The 19598-nt window shown below is 35.6% G+C and overlaps 1 protein-coding gene across 6 annotated transcripts; it reads left to right on the top strand.

The window, feature by feature from the left end:
• The first annotated feature begins 4302 nt into the window (after positions 1-4302).
• Positions 4303-17894, top strand: LOC143587322 (cold-responsive protein kinase 1-like). 6 transcript variants are annotated; one of them, XM_077068643.1, is made up of 7 exons: positions 4304-4352; positions 4392-4463; positions 15431-15546; positions 15945-16155; positions 16242-16479; positions 16571-16721; positions 17418-17894. In XM_077068643.1, the coding sequence occupies exons 2-7, from the start codon at positions 4394-4396 to the stop codon at positions 17820-17822; spliced, it is 1191 nt and encodes a 396-aa protein (XP_076924758.1). In that variant the 5' UTR covers positions 4304-4352; positions 4392-4393; the 3' UTR covers positions 17823-17894. The 6 variants fall into 6 exon arrangements, with proteins under 6 accessions (XP_076924759.1, XP_076924758.1, XP_076924760.1 ...); XM_077068645.1 differs by lacking the exons at positions 15431-15546; positions 15945-16155; positions 16242-16479; positions 16571-16721; positions 17418-17894 and adding exons at positions 4554-4669; positions 5190-5400; positions 5483-5720; positions 5809-5959; positions 6595-7118; XM_077068640.1 differs by lacking the exons at positions 4304-4352; positions 4392-4463 and adding exons at positions 14827-15132; positions 15262-15334.
• The last annotated feature ends 1704 nt before the right edge of the window (positions 17895-19598 follow it).

The following is a 19598-nucleotide window of genomic DNA, read 5'->3' on the forward strand; positions in this document are numbered from 1 at the left end:
CTAATTATATGTAAATCAGGTCAAAACATGAGAAAAACTGAAAAGATTACAATACTCTACACCCCCGGGAATGAATTGAAGGAGATTAGCCGCTCATGATCTTCGATTAATCTTTGGCTATTGATTCAGGGTGATAAACTACGAACCACGATGTGATTGGAGGTGATCCGGGGCTCTCATAATCTCCCCGCATAGTCCCAAGACGATTGGAAGTCCAAAAAATTGGTTTAGGGTTCGTAATATATAAGACATAGGTTAAACCCCGTTTTTTAACGTTTTTTTATGTACGCTGCGTTTCACGATGGACATATACACATTAGGTCATCGAGAAACCAAAAATTCTTATATTATAGGCCCCATAACTCATTTTCTAGCCCATAATATGCTCGTTTTACTTCTTGACTATTTGATGTCCACCCATATTATTTTATTTAGCATCGGCATATGGTTTCTCATTCAAACTCTTCCCGAATTCTTCTAACACTTTCCAAGACTCCAAATTATGGTCCAGTCTTCCCAGGATATCATTTCATGCTCGTACAAGTTTCCAATTTAGCATTTTCAACGATCAATAACCTGAAATACAAAAGCACGTATTAAGTACCAACGTTCTAACAATAAACTCAATAAAACTACATAATTAACACATTAATACATGAACATAATACCCGACCATCAGAGGTGCTACATAATAACCAGTTAACCGTAAAAAAAAATATTGGATTGCTTCATCTAGTGTAAAAGAAGCAAAAGTGTAGTAATACAACAAATGATGCAACACCATTGTAACATATTTAGTAGTTGATGTGCGAAAATATATATATAAATAAAACACAAGTCGCAACTAAGCTTTAAAAACCAAACAATCTATCCTAGTTCACACAAACGGCAAGTGTACCGGTCGCGTATAGCACAGATGAAGAAAGTCCGGATATCGAACTCGAAGACACGTGAAAACGTTTATAATCACTAAACTCTAACCAAGACTCACCAAAATATTTAATTAATTTATTTTAGAATTTATTTTAACTACTTAACTTAATTAAATGAAAACTTTTGACAAAACTTTGAAAACTTTGGTTTAAATTCAATGTATAAAGACGTCTACCTAGGAATGAATCATGTTGACAGAAATAACAAGACAATGGATTGAAAATATTCATGACACCGGTTATAAAAGATGACACAACTAAAACTTGTTGAAGAAAGTCAAATTACCTCTCAGTCTCTCTAACAAACTCCAACTTATTTTAATTGATTTTAAAGAATAAACCGGAAAAACAATTATTAACGTGTTCAAATGACGACTCTTCTCTCGGTCTCATCGACACACTATCCTAATGGAGACAAATACTATGTCACCAAGGATAGAGGAACAATTTAACTTAACCCAAATTAAACCAACTAATTGCACATAAACACTCAAACTTGACAAGACAAAAACCCGCTCTCGCGCGGTCTTAATTCTAACAAGTAAAAGCAACGAGACAATATTACTTCTTATCACCTCTCGGTCTCAAAGAAAGTGTATTTTAACTGATTTTAGATGATTTATATTACCCACTTATCCCTACGGTTGTACACCCCGCAAATAAACCCTAAACACCAAGTCAAGAGTCTAACAAGCAATCAATTAATCAAAACTAATTCAATTAACTAATGCAAGCGGATTATAAGTAATAAAACATAAAACACAGCCATCACACACAATCTAATTTATGGTTTAGTTAAACTTTACATCAATAATTCAAGTCTTGAACATTAACAATCCATTATACAAGTCTAAACTACTCAACAATCATCTATCCTAGGCAGAACAAGCAAGTTTAGCCTAACATTGATTTTGGACAGCCATGTATACTTAAGAAAAACATCACAAACATCAACTTAAACATGATTAAATTCATTCAAGATTCAAACACAATCAATCACAAGTCAAACTATCAATCACTTGCAAAACAATCCAAAGCAAAAGACCGATTTAACAAAGTTAGGGTTCTTGAACAATAACCAAAGTTTAAAGATGATTACTTAGGGTTTATGGCTGAGATTAGGGATGTTATTGATGCCTAGCAGCTGTGCCAAGATGCCCCTTGATGTTCTTCTTCCTCTCCAGCCGCCACAGCCTCCACAGCCGCCGCCTTTTCTTCTTTTTCTTTCTTCTTTTTCTGCTGCAGTTCCGATCGGAACTTGATGAAGGGGTTAGGGTTTTTTATTTTCGGGTTTGTTGGCTGCATTATGGCTGATTTCTCAATTAATTATCTTCATATAATATTATACAAGGCTTCTAACTTGTGGGCTTGGGTTGGGCCTTGAGTTGTAGCTTCAAAACTTGACCAACAAGGCCTTTAGAATCTTCCAAATTAACTCTTTTTTCACCATCTTTCATAAACCTACAATTAACATTTAAACTTTGTAAATTATTGCACTTAGCCCCCAACACTTTCATAAAATAAACAAATAAACATAAAAACCATGATAAATTCATAAGAAAAGTAAGTGTGTTTCACTACACATTAGTAGTATGTGAAGTAACTTTGATACCAGTTATATATTCCTAAAAGTAATCCTAATGCACAATTGATTGACGAAAAACAAACCAAAGAAACGGGAGAAATCATTTTTTTTAAAAGAATATAAGAATAGAGGAGTTTTTTCAGCCCTTTATGGTTGTGAGAGAGAAAATCTTATATTTAAATAAAGGGTTGTTTGGTAGCTTCTTTAATAATTCCTTAAGACATTACTACATTTGAGTAAATCACTATTAAATGTGTTTGGTTTATCAGAATGACACAACTAAACTAGTTAGCAAACTTTTTACTCACTAAGCTTCAAAATGTTGTTGAGTGAAAATATTACCCCTTTATCCATTCACATATGTTCATAATCATCAATTTTCCACTAACGCACAACCTCCTTGACCCACCAATACCACATCAATGTGCTCAGCCACTTACTGGCTTAAAGTTTCTTAACCATTCAAGCCTTTTATTAGCTTAGCACTTACCAGTGTAGATGTTACCAAAACAAGCCCTTAGGTGTGCATAAATAACGTGACATGTTTGTGAATGCTAAATTTACATGACTAACCAACGAGTCTTTAATATAACAGTAACAACGAGTTAGATAAAACCGAATTTTTAAAAAATTAGGAACCAAGTCCCGGCAGTGTAAGAAAAGTATAATAAGTTAGAGAGAAAATACCCAAAATATCCATTAGAAGAGAGATAAGATGATTTTGGCCCAAAATTAGGTATCTTTCCAAAAATGACCCACCTAAATCTCACAGAGGCGATGCATTTGGTTTCGTGCTGCTGATTTTCGTTACCCACTAATATTATGTCACATGCAATTTGTCTGACCTCAACTGTTAAATTTCAAAGCAAATTCATCGGACCCATGAGATTTGATACCAAAACGGTCTCCTTGAAAACCATCTCCTCCGTGAGTTTTGAAAAAGTTTGATTAACGAAATCCACTCGCCATTGATTCACCACCACCACCACCGTCTCCGTGATAGATGCTGACCACCAAACATCTCCGTGAGGATCCGTCGGTCAGGAATGTAAGTTTCCCGTGTTGATCACATATGAGATGTCTGCCGTGGTGGTTCACCGGAGAGTTTTGAAGGTGTTGGATGGTGTTGTTAATATTCTATTGTGTTTTTGCTACTAGTTTATTAGCATTTTGGTTTTTGATCATAGTCCCATATGGATCCTCACGGAGATGTTTGGTGGTCGGACATCCATCACGGTGGTGGTGATGAATCAATGATGAGTGAATTTGGATTTTGCAACTTTTTCAAAACTTACGGAGGAGACGATTTTCAAGGAGACGGTATTGGTATCAAATCTCACATATCTGATAGATTTGCTTTGAAATTTAACAGATGGGATCAGACAAATTACATGTGACATAATATTAGTGGGTAACGAAAAACGTCAGCACAAAACTAAATGCATAGTCTCCATGAAAAATTTGGGTGAGCCATTTTGGAAAGATACATAATTTTGGACCAAAATCATTGTCTCTTTTAACGGATCCCTTTAGGAATTTTCCCTAATTTGAAAGTAGAGTTAGATTTCCAGTTAAAAAATAACTACAAATTACTCATTTACTCAAATAGCTAAAATCTTGAAATCAACTCACGTTGACTTTGTACACACCAAAAAGACCCTTTTGAGTTCACACTCCATCCAGAACAGCCATTGGCTTCCAAGAAAGAGTCAAGATCCTTCGCATTACTTTGCTGACTTTACTCACATCACTTCATTAACATACTTCCAACCATACATACATATATTCATACCAACCCACACCAATCTTTATTAATCCAATCTCCCATCAACTGCTCACCATCTATCAAATTGAGTTATTTGAATCTTGACATATCATGGGTTGTTTCTCTTTCTTCTTCAACCGGAGAGCTGACCCACCAAAACACTTTCCAGGATTTGAAGATGGTAAGTAAACCTTCATTCAACCATTGCTTTATAAATTCATTTTCTTGCTAATAAACATATATTAAATTCTAATCTTTATTATATAAACAGAGTTATCGGATGTTCAGAATCTTAAACTTTACTCCAACAAGGAGCTAAGAATTGCTACTGATGATTTCAGCCCTGCTAACAAGATAGGGGAGGGCGGTTTCGGTCCGGTTTATTGGGTAAGTTTATATAATCTATGTTAAGATAATATACAAACAACTTTTAACGCCAGAAGCCAGGGTAGTTAGTAATTACTCTAAAACTAGAGTAATTATTATTGCGATTTAGTTTTTGAACTAGCGCAATTATTATTATTATTATTATTATTATTATTATTATTATTATTATTATGCTGGTTACTATAGTGTAATAATAGTCCCCGCCGTGTAGCTTAGTTGGTTAGGGGGCGTAAGACTTGGAACAATAACCTAGAGGTCGTGGGTTCGAAACCGATTCTAAGCGCCAATCGCCTTGCCGCTGAGTGAGGCTGATTTACCTCTCATGTGATGGGCCTGGGACGGTCTGACGTGGGCCGGTTTGCGTGTCCGGAACAACACGTTTTGGAACAATAGTGTAATAATAAGTTCTCTAGTTTCACGTTAAGATATATATATTTGTACTATAATATTGATATTAATTAATTGTTTCTTTTGTTATAGATTTTTAGTTATTAATTTGTGACATTTTTGTAATCTTTAGGGAAGATTAAGACATGGGAAATATGTGGCAATAAAGGTTCTTTCTGCTGAATCAAAACAAGGAGCAAGAGAATTCTTGACAGAAATCAAAATGATCTATGAAATCGAGCACGAGAATTTAGCAAAGCTTCGCGGCTGTTGTGTCGAAGGAAATCATAGAATTTTGGTGTATGATTATGTTGAGAATAATAGCTTGGCTCAGACCATTCTTGGTAATTTGACTAATATCACAAATTCATTACTATTGTTTTAGATGTTTTGTTTTTGCTAAAAAGATTGAATTTTTATTTAAAGGTGGAGGCCATAGTTCGATTCAGTTTAGTTGGGAAACAAGAACCAAGATTTGCATTGGAATTGCGAAAGGGCTCGCTTATCTTCATGAGGAAGTGAAGCCACATATTGTCCATAGGGATATTAAAGCGAGCAATATTCTTCTTGACAAAGACTTAACGCCAAAGATTTCGGACTTTGGTCTTGCTAAATTAATACCCGCAAATATGACGCATGTCAGCACGCGAGTGGCTGGAACAATGTAAGTTTTGAGTATATATTTGTGTTTATAAAGTTATTTTTTGTTGCTAAAGTTTCTAATATATGTTTACTTGTTTTTGTTGTATCAGTGATTATTTGGCACCTGAATATGCGATTAGAGGTCATTTGATGCGTAAAGCGGATGTTTATAGTTTTGGTGTTCTTCTCATAGAAATTGTGAGTGGGAGATGCAACACAAACTCATTATTGCCTTATAAAGAACAATTCATTCTTGAGAGGGTAAGTAGTTATCATTAGATAATAGATATATGCTTATTTTCGTGCAATTTTACTTTGTTTTGCCGCAACTTCTACCCCTAATAATCACGGTTGTTCAAAACGCTCGCAGCTCGCTTGAAATCGGCTCGTTTGTAAACAAACCGAGCCACGCCCAAGCCAAGGTTGTCTTGCTCATTGGCTTGCTCGTTAGTTGGCTCATCTAAAGTAAAGCTCAGTTTGTTTTATATATACTTATGGAATTAAATAAAAAGAATAATAAAATAACGAAATTTCTAGTTTCGTTGGCTTAAAAGTAAAGCCGAAGTGTCAATTTACATAAGTTATAACACAAAATTATAAGCCAATTATCAATTTATATAAATTATAAATTTTATAGTTTGTAAATTCTGCATTATATATATGTTACAAAAATTATTGGTAGTTTTTATGAAAATAAAAAGCTTAAAAAGGTTTCAAAGTTATAAGAATAAACGAGCCAGCTTGAGCTTTTGATGATTCAGCTCATTAAGATAAGCGATCCGAGCCCATGTTGGCTCGCTCGTTTACAACCCTAGTAATAATCAGTTTTTAATGACCGGGTAAACGTATTTTGCTGCTAATCATCTAATAATTTAATTATTTATTGTACTAAACAGGCATGGGATCTTTACGAAAGAAACAAGTTGGTAGAGCTTGTAGACACATCAATGCACGGGGACTTTGATGCAGAGCAAGCGTGTAAATACTTAAAAATCGGTCTTTTATGCACCCAAGACATAACAAAGCTTCGACCCATGATGTCAACCGTGGTCAAGATGTTATCGGGCCAAATAAATGTCGACAGGTACACGATCACAAAACCGGGCCTGATTTCGGATTTCATGGATCTCAAGATCAGAAGCAACCCTTGTAAAACCGCTTGTGATAATCAAGACTCGAAAAAGAGCATGTTTACTACTATTTCTTTAAGTCATGATAATGCAGAACATTCATTGTCATCATCCAACACAACATCACCAACCACCATGACATATACAGATACATGGGATCAGACTCCTTAGATGCAAATGTCACTCCTCACAAATGTAAATGTGTACATGTTTCTTTTATATGATTTGAATTTTGAAGAGATGAGGTGTTTTTGTAAATGCTCTTTATTTTTTTTTAATTGGGAAAATTAATGGTAAGAGATTTGGAAAAATGGGTTGGCTTTGAATACCCTTGCCACCAAATTGTTTTTATTTTATTTTTTTTAGTTTTTGAGTGGTATGGATGTAAATATCCGGAAAAATCGCCGGCTTAGAAGGTTTTTTTTTGTCAATGTACATGATTGACAAACACTTTGATTATGCAAGAGAAAACTTACTCAAAAAATCGATAAAATAATTCACTATTGATCACCCCATTCAAAGTCTCTACCCAAACCCTAAACTTAATAGATCTACCCATAACTTGATGACCAAGACCATGTTAATCCTATTACAATTAGAAACTAAACCAGCATGACCAAATTGCCATCTCAAGTCCTTCTATATTCACCGACTTGTGAATACGGTCTAAAATTACTAACATTTAATAAACTAGTTGAATTATCAAGGGGTTGAGAGAAGGAAGAGGGAGAGTGAGAAGCTCATGAGAGACATCCTTGGTCGTTAGTCAATGAAGAAAAAAGAAAGAGGCTTGTGAGCGTCTATAATACTGATGTTGATAGACAACTTAGAGCCCTTGTAATGCATGGCTCATCCTTCACTCAAGTATGTTCTTGTCACCGATACAATAACTGTTAAACGAGGCGATACTTTAGGGTGGTACGGTTCAATCTCATAGGGAGGCTAGACGAGATCAAGATAGCAATTAAAATTAGTTTTTAATTATTTTGTTTATCCGGTTAAGTGTGTCCTTATCGGTTTATTAAAGTGTCCTAGTTTGTTTAGGAGTCAGATTGTATAGGGTAGTACTATATCAACCCTACTAGTCTTCTTTTTAATTGTAATTCGATTCCATTTCAGTTTATTAAGAAAGAATCGTTCAAAAACATAACGTGCCAACCTTCTGTTCTTTGTTCTGTTCATTTTTCTGCCTATACAAGATCAGTTCTCACAACTTGTTCAAGTTTAACAAGTGGTATCAGATCAGGTTATCAATTTCGTTCACAAGGAAATAGGTTGTTATTCTAATTCCAGCCAGTGGCGAAGCATAGTTGGGGCCAAGGGTGGCCCCGGCCCCCTCCGTTTTTCCGTGCAATAGTGTAAATTTACCGGTTTACGTCCGACATTTTTATACGTGGTGTAAATTTACCCGTTTTCAACCGAAAATTTGATCCCGGCCCCCTCCATTTATGGTTTTTTTTATGTGTATATTCGTCCGCCCCCCTCGACATCTTCGCTCAAGCTTCGCCACTGAGTCCCATGGCACCAAAAACGTTTGCTCGTTCACTACAATCGGAGTCCAACCAAGAGATTAGTCTCACGGACAGTTGCCTTTGGCGATAATCCGGGTCTGTAGATCTTAAGCTAACATATTAATAAAAGAAGTCAACGAAGAAGGAAACGATGGCCGGTACGTCGTTTTTTGCCGAAATCAAGCGTTTGAACCAAACTAATTATCGAGATTGGTTAACATGTGTTATGTCATACCTTGAAGGTCAAGCCCTTGGGGAGGTAACCAACGGATCGGAAACACTGCCAAGAAATGACATAGGAGGTGCTATCATGAAGTGGCGAGTAAAGGTCGGGAAGGCGATGACCGTGTTAAAAACAACAGTGGAGGAGGAGATGTTGGATCACTTTCAAGAAGCCGAAAAACTAAAGCAGGCATGGGATGTTCTTGAACGACTATTCACGAAGAAAAACGACACCCGATTACAACTTCTTGAAAATGAGTTGATTTCGGTTACCTAGAAAGATATGTTGATTGCAAAGTACTTCCATAAAGTGATATCGTCTTGTCGCAAGATTGCTTATTTAGATCAGCAATCAAGGTTTGGAGACGCGAGGATGAAATGGATTATTAATCACAGGTAGAGGCTGAAATTTTAGTCGTTTGTTGTTGCTATTTAGGGTTGGGCGACCCAACCGTCACTCTCGGAATTTGAAAATTTGTTATTCGGGCAGGAATTCTTAGCTAAACAGATAGCCGGTGAGTCGGTCTCCGCCGTACCAAAGCAAGAAAATGAGGCGTTGTTTCCGGGCAAAGGAAAGTTCAAACCCAACCACAGTTACTACGAAAAGAAACCATGGGATCGATTTAACTACTTCAACAAAGGGTATAAACCCGTGGAACGAAACCAACATGATGGATATAATGATCGAAATAATTGGAACCGTAATAAATAGGGTAAACGTCCATCGTCTAAAGCTTTTAAGTGTTATAATTGTTGCATGGGAGGACACATCGCAAAGTATTGTACACCGGGTGCAGCTGAAGAAGGAAACGTTATGACAACGCAAAATCAAACTTAAGAGCCTTGGCATGTCGAGGCCCATAATGTCGGAAATGAAGAAGGTTATGGATTGTAGATTCCGGTTTTCGAATCACCTAACGGATGAAAAGGAGAGGTTAAAGAACCCAGTTAAGTACGAGAGTAATCAGGTGGTAGTTATAGTAGATGACTCGCGACACGGCATAACTCATATGGGTGAGGTTGATCTCTTATCAGATTCCGAGAAAAGTGGTTTGGTTCTTAAAAACGTGTTTCATATTCCCGACATGAAAAAGAACTTGTTGGTTCCTCAAATCACCGACACCGGACGATATGTTCTGTTTGGGACAAACGAGGTGAATATTTTCGATAAGTTTGAAACTAAATCCATACCGGTGATTCGAAGGAGAAAGAGCGACTCGATTTATGTATTGTCTGCCGGGACTTCGTATGTGAATAAGGTGGAGAAGAATTTAAATGCAAATATGTGGCACCAACGTTTAAGTCAAATCGGGTACGATAAACTTCAATTAATCGTGAAAAAGAAGTTGGTGGTGGGAATACCCAAACTCGAAGTAAAAAAAAACAGATGTGGTGTGTGGCGGTTGTCAGTTTGGAAAGGCTCATAAGCAACCGTTTGAGAACTCTAGTTATCGAGCCAAAGCCCCTCTCAAACTCGTTCATACGGATTTGTTCGGTCTGGTAAAGCAACCAACGGTCAATAGTTTGATTTTTATTATTTCATTTATTGACGATTATTCGAAATATTGTGGGTATATTTCATGAAAGGAGAAAGCTATGGCCTTTGAACGTTTCAAAGAATTTGTTACGGACTGAAACTAATGCAAGGTATGGGACTTGTCCCACATCGGTTGTATGGGCAACTGATGTGGGGTTTATAAGCCAAATGGGTTCCCTCACCTATCAGACTAGTCTTTTGAGTTGAGTTCTTCTGTTTGGCTTGTAACATTGGTATCAAAGCCAACCTCGGAGTGGTGGCCCACGGAGTGGTGGCCTGGAGGAAGCCAGCCATGACCAACGTGGCCGTGACCAACGAGGACTCGGAGTGGTGGCCTGGAGTGAGCCATCCGTGACCAACGTGGTCGTGACCAACGAGGACGTTGGCCCTTAAGGAGGGTGCATTGTTACGGACTGAAACTAATGCAAGGTATGGGACTTGTCCCAAATCGGTTGTATGGGCAACAGATGTGGGGTTTATAAGCCAAATGGGTTCCCATACAACTGATGTGGGACAAGTCCCATACCTTGCATTAGTTTCAGTCCGTAACAATGCACCCTCCTTAAGGGCCAACGTCCTCGTTGGTCACGGCCACGTTGGTCACGGATGACTCACTCTAGGCCACCACTCCGTGGGTCACCACTCCGAGTCCTCGTTGGTCACGGCCACGTTGGTCACGGCTGGCTTCCTCCAGGCCACCACTCCGTGGGCCACCACTCCGAGGTTGGATCTGACACCAATGTTACAAGCCAAACAGAAGAACTCAACCCAAAAGACTAGTCTGATAGGTGAGGGAACCCATTTGACTTATAAACCCTACATCAGTTGCCCATACAACCGATGTGGGACAAATCCCATACCTTGCATTAGTTTCAGTCAGAATTTGAGTTGGAAGCTGAACGAGAGTTAAAACAAAACATCGAGTGCCTCCGATCCGATAACGGAGGCGAGTATACCTCCAGAGAATTTTCTTTGTTTTTAAAAGAAAATAAAGATTAGAGGTCAACTTACTTGTTCAAATACTCCCGAGAAAAACGGGGTTTCGGAGAGAAAGAACGAAACCCTAACAGACATGATAGGAAGCATGATGCACAACAAGAATGTACCGAGGAGATTTTGGGTTGAGGCAATAAGTATCGCTGCATTCGTAAGTAACTGATTGCCACAAGGGGAATGGGCTACGAGTCACCATATGAGAAGATGTTCAAAGTCTGAACGACTGTTAGTTATTTTTGGGTCTTTGGATGTGCGTGTTATGTGTTCATCCCGGGGCATCTCAGACACAAGTTGGAGAAAAGGCAACGAGATGTATTTTTGTTGGTTACGATAATGAAAAGAAAGGTTGGCGTGGTTGTAAAACAAGTACCGTGAGAATTTATATATCACGAGATGTAATATTCGATGAAAACCCATCTTGGTAGTCCCCGAGTAAAGAAGTGCTACCCGACACTCAAGATTTGCAAAAAGGTTTGGATAATTATGTTTCAGTGAAATTTAATAATGAAGTGGAGGTTGATCCACTATTCAACCGGTTGAGATCCAAACTGAAAACATTGAACCTGGTGGCAGCGCATGGGTCAGTTCATGGTGCACAGTTACATAAAGTCGAGCAATCAAGCAACTGTTGAGGTAAGTTCAACAGCTGTCAGGAGGTCTGAACGGGCAAGTAAACCAAACCCGAGGTATGCAAACGTCGCCTTACTTGTTAGTCGAGAAACTAAACGTGAACCGAAACCGTAGAATAGACCCTACTGGATCCTAAGTGGATGGAAGCCATGAAGCAAGAGTAAGAAGCTTTAGCCAGTAACAAGACTTGACATCTTGTTCCGAAGCCGGGCATTGTAAAACCCATATCTTGTAAGTGGGTTTTAAAATCAAAATACGGGCTGAAGGGTTGATAGAAAGATATAAAGCTAGATTAGTGCCACACGTTTTTTCACAGGATTACAGGATCGATTATGAAGATATGTTTAGTCCCGTAGCTAAACTCGTTTCGGTTCGAGTAATTTCAGCTAACACTGCGTGCAAAGCTTGGGATTTATGGCAAATGGATGTAAGTAATGCGCTTTTGTATGGTGATTTAGATCGAGTAATATACATGGATCATTCGGGAGGTTTTGTAAGTCAAAATTTTCCTAATTGTGTTTGTTAGTTAAAGAAATCAATTTACGGTCTGAAACAATCACCCCGGGCTTGGTGCGGTAAGATTAGTGAGTTTTTAGAACTTAATGGTTTTGTTCCTACAATAGCCGATACCAGTTTGTTTGTCCAAGCCGAAGGTGACAAAACCGTTGTTGCCACGTTTATGCAGACGACTTAATTATAACCAACAATTTAGTCTACGTGGTGGAGCAGTTAAAAGCGAATCTGTGCACTCGTTTTTTCATGAAAGACTTTGGAAAATTAAAGCACTTTTTGGGTCTAGAGCTTGAGTATGAGAATGGGTTTGTACTTCACCAAAATCGATATGTTGTAAATATTTTGGTGAAATTCGGTATGGAAGCAAACCGATACGGGTACCCACGAAACCAAACGGGTCTCTTCGAGCTGAAGAAGGAAAGGAGTTGGAAGAAGTAACTATATATAGGCAAATAATTGGAAGTCTTATTTATTTGACCTTGACTCGACCCAACATTACGTATGTCGTTGGTGTGCTTAGCAGATTTATTCAAGCTCCAAGAAAACCGCACCTCGAAGCTTCTCAGTTAGTGTTGCGGTATGTGAAGTCGACTCCAAACTATGGTGTTAAGTTTAAGAGGGAGTCGACTATGGAGCTAATCGGATTATGCGATGCCGATTATGCCAAATATCCGGATACGAGACAATGTACCATCCGGTATGTTTTCTTGATTGGCTCAAGTGTTGTTACTTAGTGCAGCAAAAGGAAGCCTATGGTGTCACTTTCGACTACCGAGGCGGAGTATCGGGGTGCGACTATGGCTGCGCAAGAGTGCGTGTGGTTGGTTCATTTTCAAAACGAGTTAAATCAAAATAAGAACGAGAAGGTAACCTTGTATGGGATAATGTGTCTTCGATATTGTTGGCTAAGAATCCCACGTTTCATGCGCGTACGAAACACATTGAAGTTCATTATCACTTTATTCGTGAAAAAGTGTTATATAGAGAAATTGATTTTAAATACGTTAACGCGTTGGAGCAAGCCGTTGATATGTTCACAAAGAGAAGCTTGTGAAGTTTTGTACTCGCTTGGGAATGAAGGAAGCAAATTTCGAGAGGGAGTGTTAAACGAGACGATATTTTAGGGTGGTACGGTTCGATCTTATGGAGAGGCTGGAGGAGATCAAGATAACAATTAAAATTAGGTTTTAATTATTTGATTTATCCGGTTAAGTGTGACCTTATCGGTTTAGGATTCATTGTTTTATTTTAAGTTTATTAAATTGTTATAGTTTGTTTAGGAGTCAAATTGTACAGGGTATTACTATATAAACCATACTAGTCTTCTTTTGAATTGTAATTCGATTAGGAATCCAGTTTATTAAGAAAGAGTCGTTAAAAACTTAACGAGCCAACCTTTTGTTCTTTGTTTTGTTTATTTGTTCTGCTGATACAAGATTAGTTCTTACCACATGTTCAAGTTTAACAATAACAATGACCCACTTATTTTTCATTTAAAATTTTCTTAAGTAATATGATCATTCTTCACTCATCCTTAAAACTTTTACATTCACTATTCATTATACACTTAGTTCGATGCGTGAGGGTTGTCCCATGTGGCACCGCGACGTAGGGTTGTCATAACATGTCGGACACGACACGATAAGACATGATGATTTGTGGTATTAAACACGAACACGACACGATAACTAATCGTGTCATTTTTTCAAACACGAACCTGTTTTGTAGCAGGTTAACATGTTAAGATCTGTTAAGGGACTTGTTTAAAGACACAATGAGTAATACATATGTAAAAACCAAAATTTTCAAAACGAACATAAAAGTTTTATAAAAATAGATAATCGATAACATATTTGAAACAAAAAAGCACAAATCCATAACATAATTAGAAACAAAAGACGACAAATCAATAACATGCTTGAAACAAAAAAACCATTGAAGTAAACATAACATCCATAAAAAAATATAATATTGGGTTCTGACGGACATTAGTGAAATGTCTTTTGGAAGTACGACTATAGGTTTAAGACTTTAGGAGTGTGTGTGTGTGTGTATATATATATAAAATAAAAATTTACACATGTTACTAACAGGTTAACGGTTCTTTATAATGTTAAGACACGAAACATGTTAAGCTTAAACTCAAACCTGTTAAAACGTGTGACGTGTCGTATTAACAGGTCCGTGTCATAAATTGGCATCCCTACCGTAACGTTGTGAAGGAACATTGCCCGCCAAATAGGTTCAATGTGTAATTCAACTTTCTTTTAATAAAATTTAACTTAATGCTTTTGATCAACATTATTTGTTAATTTAAATTAGTTTGTATATAACCAACACTAATTTCAAAAGTAAATGAAGCAACCTAAAAAATGCAAAACAAAATAATATAACACCATTGTAATATATTTAATCGTGTATACAAAAGTGTAGCATTATGATGAAGTAACTAATACAAAAGTCTAACTAATACAACAAAAAATATAACACAATTGTAAAATAAATATTTAACAGTGTTTTAGTGTACGAAGCAACTTTGATAACAATTACTGTATTTGACATTTATTAGTCAAGTTGGTCTTGTATCCAAATTCCAGTATTGCGTGGAGAAGTTTATGAATGCCATGTATATATGACTATACAAGCTCAATCTAGAATTCAACACACAGACATTTCATACCCCAAAATAACTAAAAGACAAAAGACATTATTTTATATATAACCCTTTGTGTTCATACTCATACTCCAAACCCTCCTTCCAGGAAGCAAGAATTCAACATCATTAGCTTAACTTGGCTGACTTTCTAACTCACTTCATTAATATACTTCCAAGAGGCACATATTTCATTGTCCCAACTCTCTCTTTACCAACCGCCATCAATCTTTGTTCATCAGGTATTTCTTCTTTAGATAGAGGTTATATATAATATATCTAATGATCAAGGCTTATTATTTTCTTGAAACAATATATATCAAGATTATATATGTTTATATCATTAGATTGATTGAATTGAATCTTGACAGATCATGGGTTGTTTCTCTTTTTTCTTCAACCGGAGAGCTGACCCACAAAAACATTTTCCACAATTTAAAGATGGTAAACTTTTATTCAACCATTGGTTTATATATTTCTTATCTTGCTGATGCACTTATATTAATTGCTAATTTTTGTTAATTAATGAATTATAAACAGAGCTATCAGATGTTCAGAATCTTAAAGTTTACTCTTACAAGGAGCTAAGAATTGCTACTGATGATTTCAGCCCTGCTAACAAGATAGGAGAGGGCGGTTTCGGTCCGGTTTATTGGGTAAGTTCGAATAATTTTTATGTTAGTTAATTGTTTCTTTTGTTATATCAGTACATAATATTTTACAGTGTATTGCACTGGTGAAAAATATTAATACATAATATCTTGCAGTGGAAAAATGTATTATATATATAAATGATTAAAAAAAAATCAATAATATTTGAAAATTGATATAAAGTTGGATTTCATAGGTACATGAATTATCATTTAACATAATTTAACTTTTATATACTATTTGATTGAAAATAAAAACTACATACTTAGACTTCAAAATAATAAGGGATAATCTAAAATAAATGTTTTATTAGTATAATTACTATTTTCTGTTTTAAATATATCATTATTTAAAAAAAGGTGTATATAAGGTTATTAATTTGTGACATATTTGTAATCTTTAGGGAAGATTAAAACATGGGAAATATGTTGCAATAAAGGTTCTTTCTTCTGAATCAAAACAAGGAGCTAGAGAATTTTTGACAGAAATCAAAGTGATCTATGAAATCGAGCACGAGAATTTAGCAAAGCTTCGTGGGTGTTGTGTCGAAGGAAATCATAGAATTTTGGTATATGATTATGTTGAGAATAATAGCTTGGCTCAGACCCTTCTTGGTATTTCACAATTACATCATATTTTGTTTCTTGATGTTTTGTTTTTGTATCCATTTTTGCTAAAATGGTTGGATTTTTATATAAAGGTTCAGGCCACAGTTCAATTCAGTTCAGTTGGAAAACAAGAACCAAGATTTGCATTGGAATCGCGAAAGGGCTTGCGTATCTTCATGAGGAAGTGAAGCCGCATATAGTTCATAGGGATATTAAAGCGAGTAATATTCTTCTTGATAAAGATTTAACACCTAAGATTTCGGATTTTGGTCTTGCTAAATTAATACCCGCGAATATGACACATATTAGCACGCGAGTGGCTGGAACAATGTAAGTTTTGAGTTTGTTTTTAATCTATTTACGTTTAAAAATTTACTTTTTGTTGTTAAAATTTACCAATGTATTTTTTTTATTGTATCAGTGGTTATTTGGCACCAGAATATGCGATTAGAGGCCATTTAACACGTAGAGCGGATGTTTATAGTTTTGGTGTTCTTCTCCTAGAAATTGTGAGTGGGAGATGCAACACAAACTCATTATTGCCTTTTGAAGAACAATTTATTCTTGAGAGGGTAAGTAGTTTTTATTAGATATTTTTATGCACTTTTTTATCTTGTTTTATTCTAGTTATGACAGCTTCTAGATGTATTAATTAGGGTTGTTCAAAAATTTGGCGGCTTATTTGAATTTTCTTTTAAAAAAGCTCCTTCGAAATCGCTAGTTTGCAAACAAGCCAAGCCAACTAGATCAGTAAATGAGCCGAGCCAAAGCCAAGGTTGCTTGCTTGTTGGCTTGTTCATCAGTTGGCTTGTTGGCTCGTTTAAATTAAAGATCAAATTTTTATATATAATTATGGCATTTTTTATGAAAAAGAATAATGGAAAGTTCTAGTCTGGCTGCGTTAAAAGTAACTAAAATTTAATTTAATTAATATATATTAGAACTTCAACACAAAGTTACAACTGTAATAATTTAAATATGTATAAATTATGTATTTTATAGTTTATAAATTCTTCATTATATTATGTTACAAATATTATTTTTCAGTTTTAATTTATATCAATACGTGATACAAATTTTTAAGATAGATGAGTTGAGCCTAAGCTCAACATTTCAGCTTGTTACGATAAACGAGTCGAGCTCGAGCTCACCCTGGCTCAGCTCAGCTTGTTTACTACCCTAATAATGACAAATCAATTTTTAATGATTGGGTAAACATATTTTGCTTCTAATCATCTAATGATTTTATTATGTTTCGTCTTAAACAGGCATGGGATCTTTACGAAAGAAACGAATTAGTAGAGCTTGTAGACACATCAATGCACGGCGACTTCAATGCAGAGCAAGCATGCAAATACTTAAAGATCGGTCTTTTATGCACCCAAGACATGACAAAGCTTCGACCCATGATGTCAACCGTGGTCAAGATGTTATCCGGTCAAATAAATGTCGACAAGTACACTATCACAAAACCGGGCCTGATTTCAGATTTCATGGATCTCAAGATCAGAAGCAACCCTTGTAAAACCGCTCGCGATAGTGAAGACCCAAAAAAGAACATATTTACTACTATTTCTTCAAGTCCTGATAATGCAGAGCATTCAATATCATCATCCAACACAACATCACCACACACCATGGCATATACAGATACATGGGATCAGACTCCTTAGATGCAAATATGTCACAAATGTAAATGTGTAGATGTTTTTATGTTATTTGAAAAAATGGGGTTTTTTTCTAAAGGTTCTTTATTATTTTCTCAAATGGGAAAATTAATGGTGATACATGGTTTGGTTTTTTACTACTTTTTCCTCCAATTTTTCTTCCAAATGTGCTCCTTCTTTCTATTCACGACCCTTATCTAAGGCCAACGCCCATGAACACTTGTTGAAGGCACCATTGTGTGGTGAGAAAAACCCGTTCAGTTTAAGGACCCAACTAGTGACGCCACCTACTCGCCTAGTCCCCCATCATCATCTTGTGCCGCTAAAACTAATTGATGGGGGGGGGGGGCATGAATCGAACATGGGTTAAATATAACATCAAGTATCTTCCTTACCACTCCACTACCAACTCATTTTTTTTTTTTTTTGAAAGTATGAGTGGTATTGATGTAAATATCCGGAGGCTGGTGGGTGCTTAAGGCTGGTGGGATTAATGTATTACAAATTGAAGACTAATTTGTCTTGATGATTAAACAATGGGTGTTTAAGGCTGGTGGGATTAATGTATTACAAATTTACATTTTTTAAAATCATGTTTTTTTATTTGTTTTGCGTTGTAAATGTATATGGGAGGCGGCTGAGGGGATAAGTCACGTTATTTTCCACGTGACAAGTTTGGTGTTATGGTAGTATTATTGACTTGAATACTTTGGAGCATTGTTTTTCTTTCGTGTACGTTTTAATCTTTAAATATTTTCCAAAGTAATATTAATTTATAAATGAATACTGATATACATAATAATTCCAATAAATTTTATAAACTAGGTTATCGTCAGTTAAGCATGCCCATAGACTAGTGGTAGTAATATAAATAAAATAGTAGGTAGTTGGAATACTTAGAAAATAGATATTCCGATAATTATTAAAATTGGCTCATCGCCAAGTCGTCAATTAAACATGCCCACAGGCTAGTAATGTATATAAAATAATAGCTAGTTGGTGGATTATTTAAAAAAAGAATCAAACCATTATACTAAACAAAATAATTCAATGCAATCATTCTTTGATTACACATTTGTCTTTTTTCCGTATACTACTTTTTAAACATTGACTTATGAAATATATATCTTAATTACTCAAATGAATCAATAGTAACTTTTACAACATGATGTAAATAGATATACTTTATACTAGTCTATAAAATAAACATAAAATAAACCAATTAGAACAATAACACATCAAAATATAAAATTTAGTCTTAATAACCATTTTAAGCATCCATCCAATTCAACAATCATTCTTGCAATTTTGAAAAATATGAATCATAAAAAATATAACTAGATTTTTTTAGGCACGTTTCTTGTGCATAATATATACTAAGCTATTCTTACCAAAAGATTTTCGAATGTGACTTTGAATAACTTTACAATTAAATAATACAAATTACAATTAAAATACTGAGAATAACTTAAAATTGTCCAATGTTACGGAATCATAGGCAATCTACACTACGATTAAATTATTTATGATCTTTGACCCAAATTCTTATCGGATGATCTCCTTAAAATTGTTTTTACTTTTTGATTTAATACTTGACATGAGGTTTAGTATACTTCGATTATGTCATGATGATGTTCAATGACTTGTTTAACACCATCCTCATTCACAAACCAACCCAATCCAATTTTTATCATAAAATTAATTTCTTTCTCTTCCGTTTACCCAACCAAACTTTTCACATTCATTAGCAACCCAACATTCACTACTTTTTATTAATTAAAT

The sequence above is a fragment of the Bidens hawaiensis genome, unplaced genomic scaffold (assembly GCF_021521415.1).
Source record: "Bidens hawaiensis isolate Kalapana, Puna unplaced genomic scaffold, B.hawaiensis_p1.1 tig00035458_1, whole genome shotgun sequence".
NCBI lineage: Eukaryota > Viridiplantae > Streptophyta > Magnoliopsida > Asterales > Asteraceae > Bidens > Bidens hawaiensis.

Coding starts and splice junctions, on each gene's coding strand:
- LOC143587322 (XM_077068644.1), top strand. CDS start 4,394: ATGGGTTGTTTCTCTTTCTTCTTCAACCGGAGAGCTGACCCACCAAAA. Junction 4,464..4,553: donor CTTTCCAGGATTTGAAGATG/GTAAGTAAACCT, acceptor TTATATAAACAG/AGTTATCGGATGTTCAGAAT. Junction 4,670..5,189: donor GTTTCGGTCCGGTTTATTGG/GTAAGTTTATAT, acceptor TGTAATCTTTAG/GGAAGATTAAGACATGGGAA.